The sequence below is a fragment of the Podarcis bocagei genome, assembly GCF_964188305.1.
Source record: "Podarcis bocagei genome assembly, chromosome: 2".
Lineage (NCBI taxonomy): Eukaryota > Metazoa > Chordata > Lepidosauria > Squamata > Lacertidae > Podarcis > Podarcis bocagei.
The window spans coordinates 83,617,337-83,634,664 of record NC_138126.1 but is presented as its reverse complement, the minus strand read 5'-3'; the positions used below and the strand labels follow the sequence as shown (position 1 = coordinate 83,634,664).

General features: G+C 41.5%; 1 protein-coding gene across 3 annotated transcripts in view; it reads left to right on the top strand.

Moving 5' to 3' along the window:
* The window catches only part of DOCK2 (dedicator of cytokinesis 2), a 246,435-nt gene that overhangs the window by 195,878 nt on the left and 33,229 nt on the right, over window positions 1-17,328 (top strand). For all 3 annotated transcript variants that reach the window (XM_081178303.1, XM_081178305.1, XM_081178304.1), the window contains 3 exons: window positions 8,804-8,889; window positions 14,458-14,614; window positions 15,985-16,025. In XM_081178303.1, the coding sequence (XP_081034429.1) occupies window positions 8,804-8,889; window positions 14,458-14,614; window positions 15,985-16,025 (284 nt within the window). The remainder of the gene's footprint in view (window positions 1-8,803; window positions 8,890-14,457; window positions 14,615-15,984; window positions 16,026-17,328) is intronic.

The window sequence follows — 17,328 nt, the reverse complement described above, 5'->3', positions numbered from 1 at the left end:
CAAGTCTGGTAAAAAAACCAACAACAACACCCTGTACATTTCACTAAAAATAAATGCAAAAGTAGCAGTGAAAGAAAACAATCTAAAGATAATAATAGCATAGAGGTGAGAATACAATTTAACACCTACTGCAGCCAAACAACACTTTCAGTTGCCAAACATTAAAATAAAACAGCTTCTTAGCACCATAACAACATATATGTTGAATGACAGAGAACAATTAATAACACTTTAACAGTCTATTGCAGATGAGCAACACTTTCACTTACCAAATGCAATTATTCTTTCAGCCTTCCCTTCCACCTGGTTCCCGCCCCCCCCCAAAAGAGTCAATGCTCCATGGCCATTCCTCTTTTTCAGTCCCCATCTTGCAAACCTTGGTGTTCCTGCTAATACCTCCCTCTTGTGCATGGATGATGCCGTTTTGGCTGCCTAATCACAGGCTGAACAACAGTAATAATGAGAATAGTGATTTAACTCCAGAATCATTTTATATGATATTATATGAAAGGTTCCTGCCAACCTAGCAGTTTGAAAGCACGTCAAAGTGCAAGTAGATAAATAGGTACTGCTCCGGCGGGAAGGTAAATGGCATTTCCGTGTGCTGCTCTGGTTCGCCAGAAGCGGCTTAGTCATGCTGGCCACATGACCCGGAAGCTGTACACCGACCGGCTCCCTTGGCCAGTAAAGTGAGATGAGCGCTGCAACCCCAGAGTCGGTCACGACTGGACCTAATGGTCAGGGGTCCCTTTACCTTTATATGAAAGGTAATACAGGAAAGACGAAAGCACTTCTTCACACTGCACATAGGTAACTGTGGAATTCATTCTCACAAGATGTAGTGATGCCCTCTATTAGGTGGCTTTGAAACAAGGTTAGATAAATTTCTGGAGGATAAAGCTATGAATGGCTCCTAGCTGTGATGGATATGTTTTCCCTCCACTGTTGGAGGCTGAATACCAGTTGCTTGGAATCACAAATGGGGAGAGTACTTTTGGGCTTCCCCTGAACATTTGAGTGGCTACTGTGAGAACAGGATACTGAGCAAGATGGGCCTTTGTCCTCATCTAGCAGCCACTTCTTACGTTCTTACATTCTTGTATCAGTACGGAGAGCACTTCTGCATTCAGGTTCTGCTTGTGATCTTCCCATAGGCCTCTGTTTGGCTACTGGGAGAACAGGAGGCTAGGCTAGACAGAACTTTGGCCTGATCCAACAGGATATGTCTAGTCTTTGACCACAAAGATTGATTGATTGATCCAACAGGATTCTTATGTTCTTAACAGATGTTTTCAGTGTATGCCCCCCTCCCCTTTAAGAATTTAGTACTGTTGAGATAGTTCTATGTTGCTCAGGGGACAAGCCACAGCTCAGTGGTAGCTCAGTGGTTCAATCCAGATAGGGCTGGGAATATCCCCTGCCTATAACCCTGAACAGCTACTGCCAGGCAGCACCAACACTACCAGAACCTTAATCTGATTATGTACAAGGCAGCTTCCTATGTTCCTACATTACTTCTACCTCTTACTGTGGTTCATTTGATGTACTGTATGCTTTCACTGATAATCTAGAGAGAGAGGCTTAAACTCCCTCTTCCACTTTCCTCCCTGTGCGTAGGAGGTGGATATCTTCATCTTGCTGTCTTGGATGCCCTTCTGCAGTACAATGCTTCACAGCCTCGTATTGTGAGGGTGCTCAGTTTAATTTCATTTTCTTGCATTCCGTGCAATAGTCTCTGCGGGAGAAAGGAATCACATTTTTCCGATGAGGTGGTGCACCTAGTTCTTGCAGTTTTCCCACTGTTGCAACAAAAGCGCATCAATTTAAATTTTATACTTTCTGTGCCTGCGTTAACCTCCATATATGGATCAGAACAAACAATAAGAGAAACCGTGGAAGAGATAGTGTTTCTAAAATACACAGAGAAGCCAGTGAGGAAGAGATCTGGTAACCCCTCTTGGATGAACTGGAGACTCCCTGCCTCCTCTTAAACCAAATGTGCAGGGAATGAGGAGTGGAACAACATACTGTATTTTTTGCCCCATAGGACGCACTTTTTCCCCTCCAAAAATGAAGGGGAAATGTGTGTGCGTCCTATGGGGCGAATGCAGGCTTTCGCTGAAGCCTGGAGAGCGAGAGGCATCGGTGCACACCGACCCCTCTCGCTCTCCAGGCTTCAGGAAGCTATCCGCAAGCCTTGCAAGCCCGGCGGGAGTTCCCGCGGGCTCACAAGGCTTGCGGGCAGCAGCCTGCAGCCCCGGCGAGTGTCCGCAAGCCTTGTGCGTCCGGCAGGAGGTCCCGCCGAGCGCACGAGGCTTGGGGCGGCAGCCTGTCGCCCGAAGCACGGGGAGCCCTCCGGAGGGTGCCCCGTGCTTCGGGCAGGTGTGCGCAAGGCTTGGGGCGGCAGCCGCGGTGGGGGGGGGATAATTTTTTTTTATTCATTCCCCCACCAAAAAACGAGGTGCGTCCTATGGGCCGGTGCACCCTATAGGACGAAAAATACGGTAGTTAACAGCCATCATCCACATGCACTGTTTCTATATTCACCTAAAGAGAAGAAGCGCAGGGCCTGGGGAAATGAGCAGAATGCGTTGCAAATGGCAGACAGACTGCTGCCAAGATTCGGTGACACAGGCTGGACTGTGTCTATAGGAACAGATCTTCTTTGGCCTTTATTTCCTGAATGCCTGGCAATGTGCTGGTACCCTCTGGCAGTAGATAAGCATTTTCCTTTGGCTGCCTCCTCTTTAGCTGCCACTCCAGCAAAGGAACAACAGGCCAAGATTATCAAAATGCTATTTAGATGTCATGGGAACTGTCTGACATGGGCCTCAGAGTCAAGAAAAGAGAGGAAATGGGGTGTATAGCTGGTTGTTGGTTTTTTTGCTGTTATGTTATGTATTTGTGTTTTTATGTTGTAAACTGCCCTGTGATCTTCAAATGAAGGGTGGCATATAATTTAATTTAAATAAATAAATAAATAAATAAAATAAAGGAAGAAACTGCAGAAATGGGGGACGGGGGAAGGAGGACACAAACCAAATCAACTGGGTGGGAAGCTGTGTCTATGAAATGGTTATCACCAAAGAGAGTGGGTGGTTGGTGTTGATCAAAGTTAGACTTAATACCCATGTGAATGAGAGAGAAAGGATATCTGTTACCTGTTATCTATAAGAGATGAATGAGGAGGATTGCTCTTTTTTTAGTACCTATTTTCTTTCCTTCCCCACCACCTTCCTTCTACTTTTAGTTCCTCCTGGCCTATTTTGGATTTTCATCCAAAAGTAGAGGTTAGATTTGTATTTGGATGTGAGACTTTATAGATCAAATAGAAGCTTGTAGCATCAGGGAGAAACTACATAAGGAGCCACCTAGAATATTATGGGCACCATAAACATTAAGTGTTTTGAGGGGGTGATAAAAGGGATGGGTCATCTAGACCTAATGGATAAAGGGAGATGGGCATTTTAAATGTGATGGAACATAGATTAAGTGGTTTAAATAAACATTCTCTGCCATGATGACAAATGTTTCAGAATACACCAAATGTATGTTTAAACACTTCCATCACACTTAGATCCAGTGTGCATCAGGTTTGTTTTTGGTTTACCAATTGTGGTTTGGTTCAGCAAAACAAACCACTACCCTTGGCTTGGATGTAATACTAATCCAGGGATGATGTTTTATTACTTGCAGTAGGGGAAAAGTGGATCAGGAGGCATCCACTTATTCTCAGTAAACTATTAACTATGGTTTACTATGACATGTAGGTGCTGCCACTGAGCACTGTGTCTTTCTACAGCCAGCAAAAAGGATGAGAGGAAGAATTACAAATAAGATGAGAAAGAGATGCATAGATATATGGCCACTGTTGGACCAGCAGATTTGGGAAAGGTTGTTTTTGTGTCCTGTGAAGTGAAAATGGCAAAGCAAGCACTCTCTCTATGGTTAAATTAGGACATTGCACTCTACCATTGTTGTGCAAGATATGTCTGAATTGAATTTTAGTTTTCAGAGACATTTAAGCAGCAGCATTTTGAAGGCTCAGTCATCAGTAATCAAATCCAGCTAGCCTCACATAGAAAGGAAGGTCAAAGAAAAAGATGTGTTTTCTAGTGTAGACAGTGTTGACGAAAGACTCAGTGGGATAATTAATCACACTGAGCATATCTGAAGAGCAGAGCGGAGCATAGAAGTGACATGTTTCCTGTCTAGTTACAGCACAATCTAGGTAGCATAGGACAAAGATGAAGGGAGAGGACAAAGGGACAGAGGAATATCAGAAATTTGCATGTACTTGTAAAGCAGCTTTAAGCAATAGCCAGAAGTATTAAATGTTTGACTTGTGGTTTACAGTGGTCCAAGTATGATAACTTTGTGGAAATGGGCCGAAGTAGGCGTGAGTGTTGCTGATGTCCTGTATGGCCAAGGTTGCTGTCACAAGAAACATAGGTGGTTGATGGAAGAATTGTGCATACAAAAATGAAAGACAAAGAGAATTATGGGAAATGAAGGAAAGATACCGCTAGTGCAAGCATTAAGACTAAGTGGAAAGTGACCAAGAGCCAGTTCAGTTGTAACCAAAGTCTCTAAAGCAGAAAAGGGTAAAACACAGCTCTGTGGGGTAGGGCGTCTGCTGGTATATAATAGATATTATAATCCAATCACACTAAAAATATGGAGAGACTGGGGTGCACTGATGGGGTTAATGAGATCTTTGCCATAATATCTATTTGCAGCATTGTTGTTGTTGTTTTATACATTTCTCCCCACATGGCAGCAAATCACAGTATAATAAAAATGCATATAAAATACTTGCAAATATGAAAAAGAATTTAAACGCTAGCATTTAAAAGCATTCAGAAAAAGCACCCTAATTATATATATATAAACAGTTTAAAACAACAGCACAAACATAACACGAGTTAAAATCTAATCCAGGTACCAAATGTTGGGACAGATATTGACTCCTGAAATAGCAGAAGATGGAAATGCTTTTGCTAACATACATATTGGTGTGGTAACAAATCATACTATACCAGCTGTGCCAAAGGCAGCTATAAGAGTAACAATGAGTGGCAAGGGATAGGTGGTGCATTTATTTTCTTTAAAGAAGCACACATGGCTTTGCCTTACACTCTTCGGCCATTGGAGTTTTGCCTTTTTCAGCAGGTTGCATATCACAGGTCAAACTCTGATCTTCAACATTTTTGTTATGAATTAGCACACTGCAAAATTTACATAAAACGGGGATGGAGAACAGGGCCCAGCCTGTAGGTGGGGTCCTCAGTTCCTCCCACCCCCATGGGCATAGCTGTCAACTTTCAGATTTGAAAATAAGGGATCAGCAGCCTCACCTGTCCTGGGGACAGTCTACGGGATATCTAACAATCTGGGATAGCAGCGGGAAGCAGCGCTGGAATAAGGGAATTTCCCGCAAAAAAGGGAAGGTTAACAGCTATCCCCATGGGCCACTTTGACAGGCAAGCAGTGCCGCCCACCCGTCAGTCGCCTGGCATCACCCATGACACCAGCTGACCCACCTTCAAAGGAAAGAACAGGAAGCTCACAGCCAATTCTTTCTTTTCTTGTTTTGCAGCCTGGCTTGAACTCAAGCCAAGCTGCAAAAGAAGATTCCTGCCAAAAAGGGGCCTGCTGGTCAGCATAAAACTTTAGAAGACATTTGTGCTGATTACATGACTAAAGCCTTGATTCTATAAAGTATTGCTCTCTAGTTTTGTGAAAATATTTCTAGGGGGGCTTTTCAAATATATTTCCGAGTTACAACCTTTATGCTACTGGTTCCTCAGGGACTTTTCTTGAGTATGTGGTTATAAAAATTGCCATCTTGTTAAATAACCTTGCAAGTGATTTCTGTTCCAAAAATGTACAACGTATTTAGTTATTTGGAATACTGAAGTAGACAAATATTCTATATTTGTACTGGTGAAGAGATCTGCATGAAGGATGCCTTTTTGCTGCTGTTGACTGTTACTTAAATGGGTTTTTTTCAGTCCCTAGACTGTGTTTCTCCAAGGTTACCAAGGAAACAATGATGCCATTCAGCAATAAATACTAATTGTACTGGATGTGTACTGTGTTACTAGAACCAGGGCCCACATCAGAACATGGTATATCGGAACAGGGAGGGTTGACTGGTGCTACAGTCAGGCTCAGCACCACGGGACAGCCTGCTGTTCTTACACAGTCACTGACCTCTGTAGCCAGCAGCCTGCTTACCTGTCCAGAGTGACAGCTGGCAGGGATGTGTGTGTGAGAGAGAGAACAGGTGCTGACTGGGCCTGCAGATGGCAGGTGCAAAGCCTGCAGCTTCATCATCTTTAATTATGCTGGCCCCACCTCTGCCATAAGAACAGATGATGGGCCCAGTCCAGCATCCTCTTCTCACAATAGTGAACCGGATGCCCATGGGAAACCCCTGAGCAGAATTTGGGTGCAACAGCATGCTCCACACTTGTGCTCCCCAGCAACTTTTATTCAGAGACATACCACCTCTGATACTTTAGGTAGTACACAGCCATCACGATTCGTAGCCATTGGTAGCTTTATCCTCAATGAATTTTTCTAAACTCCCTTTAAAGTCCATTTGGTGGCCATGCTACATCCTTCAACATTGAATCCCACAGTTTAACTATTTGCTTCTTGAAGAAGTATTTCATTATATCTGCCCTGAACCTCCCAATATTCATTTTTATCCTGGTGTTCTCTCTATCCACTTTCTCCTGCACCTCTATCTTGTCCTGCCCCTCCCCTATCCCTCTTTTTTCTTGAACTAAAAAGTTCCCAGTGTTTTAACCTTTCCTCATAGGGGAGTTGCTTCAGCCCCTTTTATCATTTTGGAGGAATTCAACATCAAGCTGCCACAAACATTTCATCATTGTAAACATTTCTGCTTGTCTGACGAATGATATCCCCTCTTCTCCACACACAGTTCTAGGGTTTCTTCCACCACCCTGAGCCAATTTGAGGGGAGCATGAGGGGAGGAGAGGGGAAAGCTCTACTGCACTAGCTGAAGTCCTTGTGCAGGCTTCTGCTACTGAAACCAGCTAGCTGAATCTGGCCCATGATGTCTATTGGATTCCCCCTCCCCCTTTTAAGCACTAGTCCCTTTTCAAAAATATTAGTTCTTAGCAACATGACTAACCATTACTGTTTAGAAATACTTGTGCCCATGTTTGTCTTACGTCTTTCACATTATCATTTATCCATTCCGCTTAATTGCTCACTTTCTATTTTGTGTATGCACAAGTCACCCCGCCAAGTTCTCAAGGTTCCCTTAGCTTGGTTTTTGTTATTTTTTTTTGAAGTGTGAAGTAATACTGGGTCCATGGCAGATATCAGGTGGGGGACAGACCTCTGTGTACGTGGCGTTTCTTCCTTCTATTTGGACCTAAGTACTTTACTTGGAGGGAGGGAAATGTGAATAAAATGATTCTTTGCCAATCTGTGGTGCTCAAACTTTGAACACTCAAGCACTGGTGAGATTTCACATGCAGCTGGGGGGGGGGGAATAAAGCCTGAACCAAAATAGCTTCACAACCAGCTTGTATGGGTTCGTTGTCACCTCAAATGGCACTGACAAGAAAGGGCAAATCTTCAGCAGTAAACAGTTCATTCCATTTCCTTTTTAACCATTTGCTTCCAAGGTAACCAATAATGCAAGGTAACTGTACATTGATAGACTAGACTTGTAAATCAGTTTTTCAACCACGAGTCCCCAGATGGTTGTTGGTCTCCAGCTCTGTCACCTCCAGAAAGCCTAGCCTACTGGTCAAAACTAAGTTCTCTGAGGAATCAAGGCTGAAGGATATAAATCACCTTATAAAGAAAGTGGGTGCATGTGCATGTGCATGTACACATGCACGTGCACACACTATCACTGTAAAAAACCCCAGGAGCAATTCAATTTCTGTTCAGATAGGATTCTTCAATGCATATGTATAATAGCCATTACCCAGCACCGAATCAGTGACCTAAAAATAAAGTTACAGGCCTTAAGAACCCAAACTATAAAAGCAATGGCTCATCACCAAAGTCAAATTTTCTCAGATAAGACTTACCTGGATATTACTATTTAGAGCTTCAGCAGTCTAAGGCAAAACCTTTTTCTCCACACATCATTCAGTCTTACTACCTTCAAAATTTGTCTCAGTCCTTTATTTTCAGAGTAACTCAGAATTAGCCACATTTTTTCCCTCATAGTAAATCACTGTATTTTTCACCCTTATTAAACAAGTAGGTTTTATAATTGTGCAGAAAAAAATAGTCTGGTAAGGCTGATACTTTAAAAGGTAAATAAAACGTAAGGTTTATTCATGGCAAACAAAGCTATTCTAAGTCTAGGTTTTATATGTGGCCCAGATGAAGCCAGAACTTAACACTAGTAGATGCTAGCTCATGCTTGGACTGACTAACTTGGAGATGAAGCAGGAAGGAAGGAAAGTTACTTGAAAGGGAAGGAATCAGGGAGTGGCACAGACAGGTTGCCTTTCTATCTATGCCTCACCCCCACCCCCAATTAAGGGAACTTATTGCATGTGTTGTTGCTTTACTCCCAGCAATAATATCAAAACCTGACTTCTCAATAATACTTTAATCGGGACAGTCATCTTTATGGGGGGAGGGAATATTGTTTTCAGTCTGTAATGTTGTCTTAATTTCTATAATCACCAAGCTGTTGGTAACCGTCAATGTTCTTAAATATTTAAATGGTTGGTGTGGGTGACATATTTTCCTTTATGTGCACAGTGGTTAAAGGTTTTACCTCCTTTCCCTGAACAGTTTGAAAACGAAATCATTTTAAAATTGGACCATGAAGTGGAAGGAGGCCGTGGAGATGAGCAATATCTGCATTTGTTTGAATCAATGTAAGTACAAAGAAGGGGCAAATCCTTATTTTTGGGGTAGGATTCAGCCAATGAGCCCCATCAGTGGAAGCCCTGCACAAGGACTTCCATTTGTACAAATGGGCTTTCCACTCTTTCCACACACATCCCAAAATTGGTTCAGGGGGAATGTTGTGTGAGAGAACCTCCAGAACAGCACACAGTGGGAAGAGAATGGAGATTGTTCCATCCAGTAAGTTGAAATGCTTGCCCTGACAGAACAATCACTTTGTTGATTGTTCACGATGATGAATGCCTCCCACAATTTTTAAGGTTGTTATATTTTAAAGTTTAACATTTGTTTTAAGTACGATCCATATAGTAACTTATTTATTGTACTTCTCCCCTGTTCTTACATGGGGCTTCCAGTGGTCTCCTAGAATATGGCCACGAGATCCACCTCTGCTTAGCTTCAGGGTATTCCTTGGAAAATCTCTTTAAATGGGCGTTTTTTTAATGTGGGGTGTGTGTGTGTGTATGTGTGTGTGTCTTAAATAAACATAGGTCTGTAACTCAATTGTGCCCCCAGGGCACCTGTGCTCTGTCATGCAAATATATATACAGGCAGAGAGTGAAAAATGCTTCAGGCATAAAATATTCCCATTCAAATTTAGTGTGCCTCAAAACACAAACTTCTCCAGAGATGGTAGACCTGACTCAGAAGCAAAACAGAAAGTACATCATAAAATTGGAACATGCTAGGATGTGGTATTGGAGCTAAGCTACTGGGTTTGTTGTTGTTAGAGCTAGTATGTTCAATCTAGCATCGACCACCATAGAGGTTAGCACAGTCTACGCTTGCCTTGCAGATGGCTGACCTGTAGCAGAATGTATGTTGGGGTGGAGCAGCCTTCCTGACTCCAGAGTCATTGCTGCTTACCTGGACAAGACTGGGGCAGTGCAACAGCAGGGTCAGGGCATGTGGGTGCACCTGTGGGAGTACCTGATTGGTCTCACTGGGGCACCTACATGGCCCTGACCTTACCACCACTCTGCCCCCACACCAGCCAGGCAAGCAGCAGTAATGGATCCATGGCTTTACCCCACATACTTCTGTGGCTGACATAAAAAGGTAAAGGTAAAGGGGACCCCTGACCATTAGGTTCAGTCATGGCCGACTCTGGGGTTGCGGTGCTCATCTCGCTTTATTGGCTGAGGGAGCCGGGGTACAGCTTCCGGATCATGTGGCCAGCATGACTGGCAAACCAGAGCAGCACACGGAAACACCGTTTACCTTCCCGCTGGAATGGTACCCATTTATTTACTTGCACAGGTGTGCTTTCGAACTGCTAGGTGGGCAGGAGCTGGGACTGAACAACGGGAGCTCACCCCGTCGCGGGGATTCGAACCGCCGACCTTCTGATCAGCAAGCCTAGGCTCTGTGGTTTAACCCACAGCACCACCCAAGATACTGGCATGCAAATCAGTTGTAAGGAAGTGTCCATAATATATAAACAATTTGTTTTTGCAAAGGTACTTTGCATCCAGATGCTGATTGATCCCCTACGTAAATAGTGATACATAGGGGAACACTGGCTAACATTTTTTCACTTTTGGAGGCATTACAGAAATTAAATTGGCTTAGTCATTGGACAGTACCCTGTTTAATAAATGCAATCCTTCCCTCCTTTTCTTAACATGTGTGGATGGGTTCTGTTTCTAGAATGGAACTGAACAAGCATAAGAGCAAAAATAGAGTAGTGGCTTTGTTACCTCAACTTGTCACCCACCATAATTCTGGCCATACTAGGAAATGGATAATTACTTCTCTTTTTCCCAAGGTAAAGATATATTCTTATTATCTAAGGGAGCTGTTGATCTCAAAGGCAGAGTTTCAGCACAGAAGCAACATTTGATGAACGGCATCATCTCTTGACTTTGCCTTCTTTGTTGCTGTGGCCTACAACTTTCTGCTTTACAAAATAATACTTAATTTTCATGCTTAACTCTGATCATGCTCTTTGACAGTTGAACTGTGAATCAACTTATCAAAGAGCAGCCTAAGAATCAGAAAAGAATTAATACATATGCAACTAGAGGTCTGTGCATAGAGGTCACAGAAGAAGTGTGGACAATCATGTTGAAATGTGCAAATCTCTTCTTTCCCGAAGGACAGAACCATTGCCCTGCACTTACATTTGATTTATTACAAACTACATACAAACCTTCAGGTAAATTAAGTCTTTTAAGTCAAAAATAAGTTTAAGCAGAATACCTCAATAATCAGAAGACAAACATCCCCAACAGTGGTCCTTTTGGGAGGCAGAAATTTCAGGAAAGAGGTTAAATACGTCTGTGGAAGTATATCAGCTTGGAACGTATAAAATGATGATGATCTGCACTTTCAAAATTACAGAGATTCCTGGAGAATGCCACAGAAAGCATTGCAGTATTTCATCCTGACACTTCTCAGTGCTGCTCAATTGAATTGTTACATGAGATGACAGAATCTAATGAAATTCACCTTGTTATAGATTCCCATCTATATTATTTCTGCCAGATTGGGAATAGCCAGAGTGAATAATTGGGGACATGACCCCTATTTTGTTCTGGAGTATCCCAGAAACATTGTGCCACCTGAAGTCAAGGCTTCACATGCTGTGGATAATAAGTTGTTTGTTTGTAAAAGCAATGATTTGGAACATCTATTTATTTAATTTGCTTTGGCTCATATTCTGCTGCCTGATGCTTGTATTTTGCCCTTTTCCAGAAGGCAGGACAGGTAACATAGAATAGAGCTACTCTGTCCTAAAGTAATGGTTTCAGATGGTCTGATGTATACAGAACACATTCCTCCTCATAACTCTCAAAGTTAAAATGTGGAGAATTGCATTTCCCCAAATACTTCCCTCCTGCAAAGCCTATTTAAGACCAATATGGGAAGAATATGCCATATCATGAATTCTGTCCTGGAGGTCAGAAGTTATTCAACTGAGATACCAGTGAAGATGGAAACAATAGAAATTAAGTCAAATGCTGTTTTAAATTTAATAGATTGCACTACACAGTAATACTGCAATCAAATAACCTTAGGAAAAAAGAATGTGGCACTGGGTCACTTCAGAACACAGGCTGAGGATAGTACGAAGAATGTTCCTCCATGTCAAATATGCCCTTTGTACAGGAATCAAAGCACTGCATGTAGTGTTTTAGTGAAAAGATGCTATAGTCCACTGTCCCTGGTGTGCTAGATTGCAGAGAGCAAGGAAAAATATGTTTACACCTCTATGGAACTTTTCTCAAGGAGAAGAAAACTCAATATGCTTAGGAGGGAGAAATCAATTTAAATTGAGCCAAAAGGGTAATTAGGATTTGACCATGGTTGTTTTTCACTGTCACCATGGAGTGAGTTTGAATCTGTAGCTGTGTCATTAGAGTCTGACAGCATGGCCACTGGTGAAGGATGTTGGGAACTATAGTCCAACAACATTTGAAAGACCACAGGTTTCCCACCTTTGCCTTTGATGGAAGAGCAAGGTGCAAGTGAACTATGAAAGGAAGCATAAATAAATTCCCAGTGTACAGAGTAACTCCTCACATTCCTTATGGAAAGCCCAAATATTAGGTTGAAAGTTAGATTATTCTTTGGAGGTAACATTAAATACCTATTAAAACATGCCACAATATCTAATGAAAATGCAAGATTGCATTTTCTAAAGAATGCCAATGAATTACAAAATAAATTTGCATATGTAAAATATACTAGTGCATTACAACACAGCTTTGCATTTAAATGAATTTGCTAATGAAGCCCAGGGAAATCAAGAACTGTACATACTGCAGCAAAGCAACAATTCAAGACATGCAGGATAATTGCGTTTTAAGACGGTGAAGAATGAAACTGAGCATTTGCTAATTTCTTGTCATTATTTTCCAGTGCAGTGTCCCTCATAATTTCCATAATTTATCAGATTTAAAATCCTTAATGGACTTGGTTAGTTGCTGCTGCAGTCACTTAAAAGCTAGATCAGAATGTAGGAAGACAGGATGCTTTAACAGGATGTGACTATAATGGTGCAAAAAGAAACATCACCAGCCTCTCACTTTGTCAGAACCCATGAATCCCCTGCCTCACATTAAAGCAAAGCCAGAAGACATGAAGAAAATACATTCAGGCAGCACTGTAGTGTCACACATTCAATGACTCAAGACTGAAAATTACCCTGCTGTACAGAAGCAGCTATCCTATCTTTTCAGTGCATTTTTTCACTGAAATGGTAGTGAAAAGGCAGGATAGGACTGGCAGGATGGGCAAAACACCCCCATGAGATTTCCTTCAAATGATCATATTAAATTCATTTGCAACTGCCGCAGACCTTCTGCACACCTGATCAAGGACAGCAAGTACTTTTGTGAACTGGAAGTACTCATGCACAGAGGATTACAACAATTTGTATGACCATGGCATAACTGACTGCTGCCGCCATGGGTTCACTGTAGTGTATGCATGTACTTCGAGTTCACACAGTATTTCAAGCACATAATCACAGACGTGCACAAGTTGGGTAACATGGCTGTATTTGACCAGCTCTGCCATGCCTGAGAAACAGTCTGTCACTATCTTGCTGGAGGGATTTAAGTGCATACTGGAATGTTGGGTTTTGTGCAGTTGAAGTGGCTCTGTTATGCTAGTGCAACAAATCCAATAATAATAATAATAAATTTTATTTGTATCCCGCCCTCCCCAGCCAAAGCTGGGCTCAGGGCGGCTAACATCATATAAATAAGACAATATGCATAATACAAGCGATCAATCAATTAAGATACACCCCACAATGAATTCAAACAATTAAAATTAAAATTGGACAAGTGGCAATCTTCAGGTTAAAATTGGAAGCGGTTAATACTCGCCAAGACCAACTGTTTCCACTGATATTATAAGGACCTATGAGCGGTTCTTAAAAAAAGAAGTGGCCTTTTTGCAGTTTGGAAAGTGACAGGGAAATGCATAGAGAAAGTGTGGAATGAACAAATCACTAATGGGAAGATGTATAAACACCTGCAAGCAAATCAAGATGGTTGCAGGGCATTCAAACAAATCAGAATGAATGATCAATAAAGACCATATGTAATCTAACCTCTGCTTAAGCTTTGTGCTAGTAAATCAGAATGAATTATCTATAAGATTTGCTTATTGGGTAGCAAGGGGGCATATAACCAAATGCCAGAAGTAGGGAAATAGCCATCAGGTTGGGCTGTGGAGGTGGTGTGAGCACACATTTCCCAGATGGGTAAATCTAAACTGCTTGATTTCTTTTATTCCTGGGCTTTTAACTTAAACTAGCAGCCAGAAGCTTTACTTTGGAAAAACATAGCAGACCTGCAAAACCCATTCTGGGAGCAATGTACACGTGTCTGTAGAATAGTGGGGCTCTGGGCAACAGTGCCTAGAGTATCATATTTATAGAGGTATAATCCCAGACTTGCAGTCAAATGATTTTATTCACTGCTCCCATCTCTCCCCATCTCCCCTCCCTTCTTATTGCCAAGAGGAACATCCACCAGTCTTCTCCAACATGCTGGTTCTCATACTGTCTTCTTTATTTTCAGTCTCACCGAGTGTTCCTCAAGTTATGCTAAGATTGCCAAGGCAGTTGAAACGTTTGTAAGCCTAGTCAAAGGCCTTTTGGAAAAGCTGTTGGATTACCGTGCTGTGATGAATGATGAAAGCAAGAACAACCGCATGAGCTGCACTGTGAATTTGTTGGTATGTAGTGTATTGAAGGGTTGTTTGAAGACGTTCTTCAGATAGTAAATCAAGAATTCCATACACTAGCATGGTGGGGAAATGTTTTGAAGTTGTGAGCAATCTACAAAATCTGCAAATGCTTGATCTGTTTTGAAGGTGGCTCATAGTAATGACTGAAGGGAGTAAACATAGAAAGGAAATGGAAGCTATACTGTATCCTCATATTATCATAGACCTGGAAGGGAAAAAATAAGTTATCAAGTCTAAATTTTATAATGTTAGATAGAAACTTCTATCCAAAAAGTATTAAGAGAACACTCCATGTATTCCCAAAAAATAAAATTGGGCTGCTAACTAAGGGAGCAGCAAGCCAATATGCTCAACAACAACAACAACATTTATATAGTACCTTTGGGGTACTATATTAGATCAGTACCGGTAATTCTTACAATAGCCCAGTAAGGTAGGTTGATACAATTCCCTTTATCCTGTTGATGGGACACTGAGGCGTAGAGGGTAGATTCACACCTAGTGTACTCATGCCTGAGGTAAAACTTGAATGAACCAGGTACTTTCTGATTCACAGCTTATCTACACTACTACTGTCTCTTACTGCTGTATACATCATAGAAAACAACATATGGTTATAGAGCATAGAAATCATAGAATTGTAGAGTTGGAAGGGACCCTGAGGATAATCTAGTACAGCCCTCTGCAATGCAGGAATATGCAGCTGCCCCATACAGGGATCGAACTTGCAACCTTAGCATTATCAGCACCACAATCTAACCAACTGAGCAATCATAATGCTCAGCACTTTAACTAAGCCACATCTTACAGAGAAAGGCAACATTTGCTGTACCTGCAAGGGTACTGGCCATTCTGAGCTGCCTAACTTATCCACCCTGTTTTCTGTCTTCGAATGTATGTCACAGTTTGTGTATTTGATCAAAAATAGTCCCATTGGCTACCTATGAAAAACTGTCAGTGCCAGCAAGAACATATACAGTCATTAGAATTCATGTTACATTACTGGGCAAATAGAAGGCCTGATTCTTACTTTTCTCAAGCAAAAACTTTTCATCAACAATTGCTGTCATGATCTCAAAAGATTTTCACCCTAATGGTTTCAAAATATCATTTCAGCAGAACTGTTGTGGGGAAATATGTTATGACCCTAGATTGGGACAGTACATTACCGATTATTGTATGAATTCTGGTTTCAATTAGATCAGTGCATAAGTAATGCATATTCATGTTAGTGCTAATTAAAGCCTTGAAATTTTAGTGATGAAATATGACATAAAGGCAAAGTGATTCCCTGAATGAAACTAACCATGATTTCTGTGTGCAAAGGTGATCAGATTTCATTCATTTTCCTTCCCTAGAATTTCTACAAGGAGATTAACCGTGAAGAGATGTATATAAGGTATGGTGATCGTTCGGCTGGTTTTGTTGTTATTGGAGATACTGCTATTGCTTTTCCTCACATAATCTACAGGAAGTTATATGTAATTGTGGTACATAACTGATAGCACTCCATTCCCCTCAACTTTGCAATGTCTGAGGCTCATCCAGTCCTGTATAAATTTTGCTTGAGCCTTCTGCAACTAAGCCATGCCATACATATAACTTTAATTCCCCACCTCACCCTGGTATTTCATTTGAGTGAACCAATTAGGTGCCTGGCTTTCTCTCTCTAAAAGTTATGTAACAGGAGCTGAAATTTGAAGCAAAGTAGATGACACATTCCAAGTTGGCAGATGGAATCAATCCCGATTGCTTTGCATTAGACAAAAATCTGTAAATAAAGACCTGCTCTGTGGGGTGTGCTGCTGCTGTAGTGTCTTGCACATGGAGCACTACATTTGGAATTAGATCGGAAGTCGAAGATATCTTTGCAGAAACAGCTTTTTTATACGATGTATATTGTGAGTATGTGTGTGATGATGATAAATAGGCACATTAGATTTGTAAAGCCATTAAATTGCATCTGTAAATCCATAGGCAACAGTCAGCATTTTAAACCCTGCTAGAAACATGCAAGTTGTTTCTCCCTTCCTCACTCCCTATTTTCAACTCATAGGCAAACTTAGGATTTTATAAAGCAGGCCAACAAGCATCTTTCAAACTAGTATATTAGGACAGGCAGTTTGTCAAGATGGATCGTACCTGCAATGTGAACTTGGAGATGTGCAGTGCATGCAGTTTACCTGTGCTTTCAGTTCTGATGTTCATTTTCTTTCTCTTGGAACAATAAAAATACAATGCAAGAACTGTTTCCTCCCTGCCCCACAAAAAATAACCCTTCTTTTGAATATGCACTCCTCTTAAAATTTTGAATTCCAACATGTTACATCAGTTTCTTCATGAAACTTGCCTATCTTCTTATCAGGGCATGTTGCTTCTTCCCTTATATAAATACAGTATAAGGATATGGATATTTAGCAAGCCTTTTGTGTCTCTGTGAATTTGGATGTCAGCTGCAACTGACAGAAGATATATGTAGCTCCTTTCATGGACTACAAGAAAGCATCAGCACCAACTCTGGTTTTAAGCCTGTTTTCAGTATAGATAAAAGCAAAGTGGTGAAAGGAGAATAATTAAGGATGTGAGGCTCCCTCATTTCTCTTTTTTGTAATGCAGCAAAAGTCAGTGGGAGTGGTCTTCAAAGCACTCATTATGTTCTCATTTGTATGTTAGCTTTCGTGCCTTCACATTGTCAAGCTTTG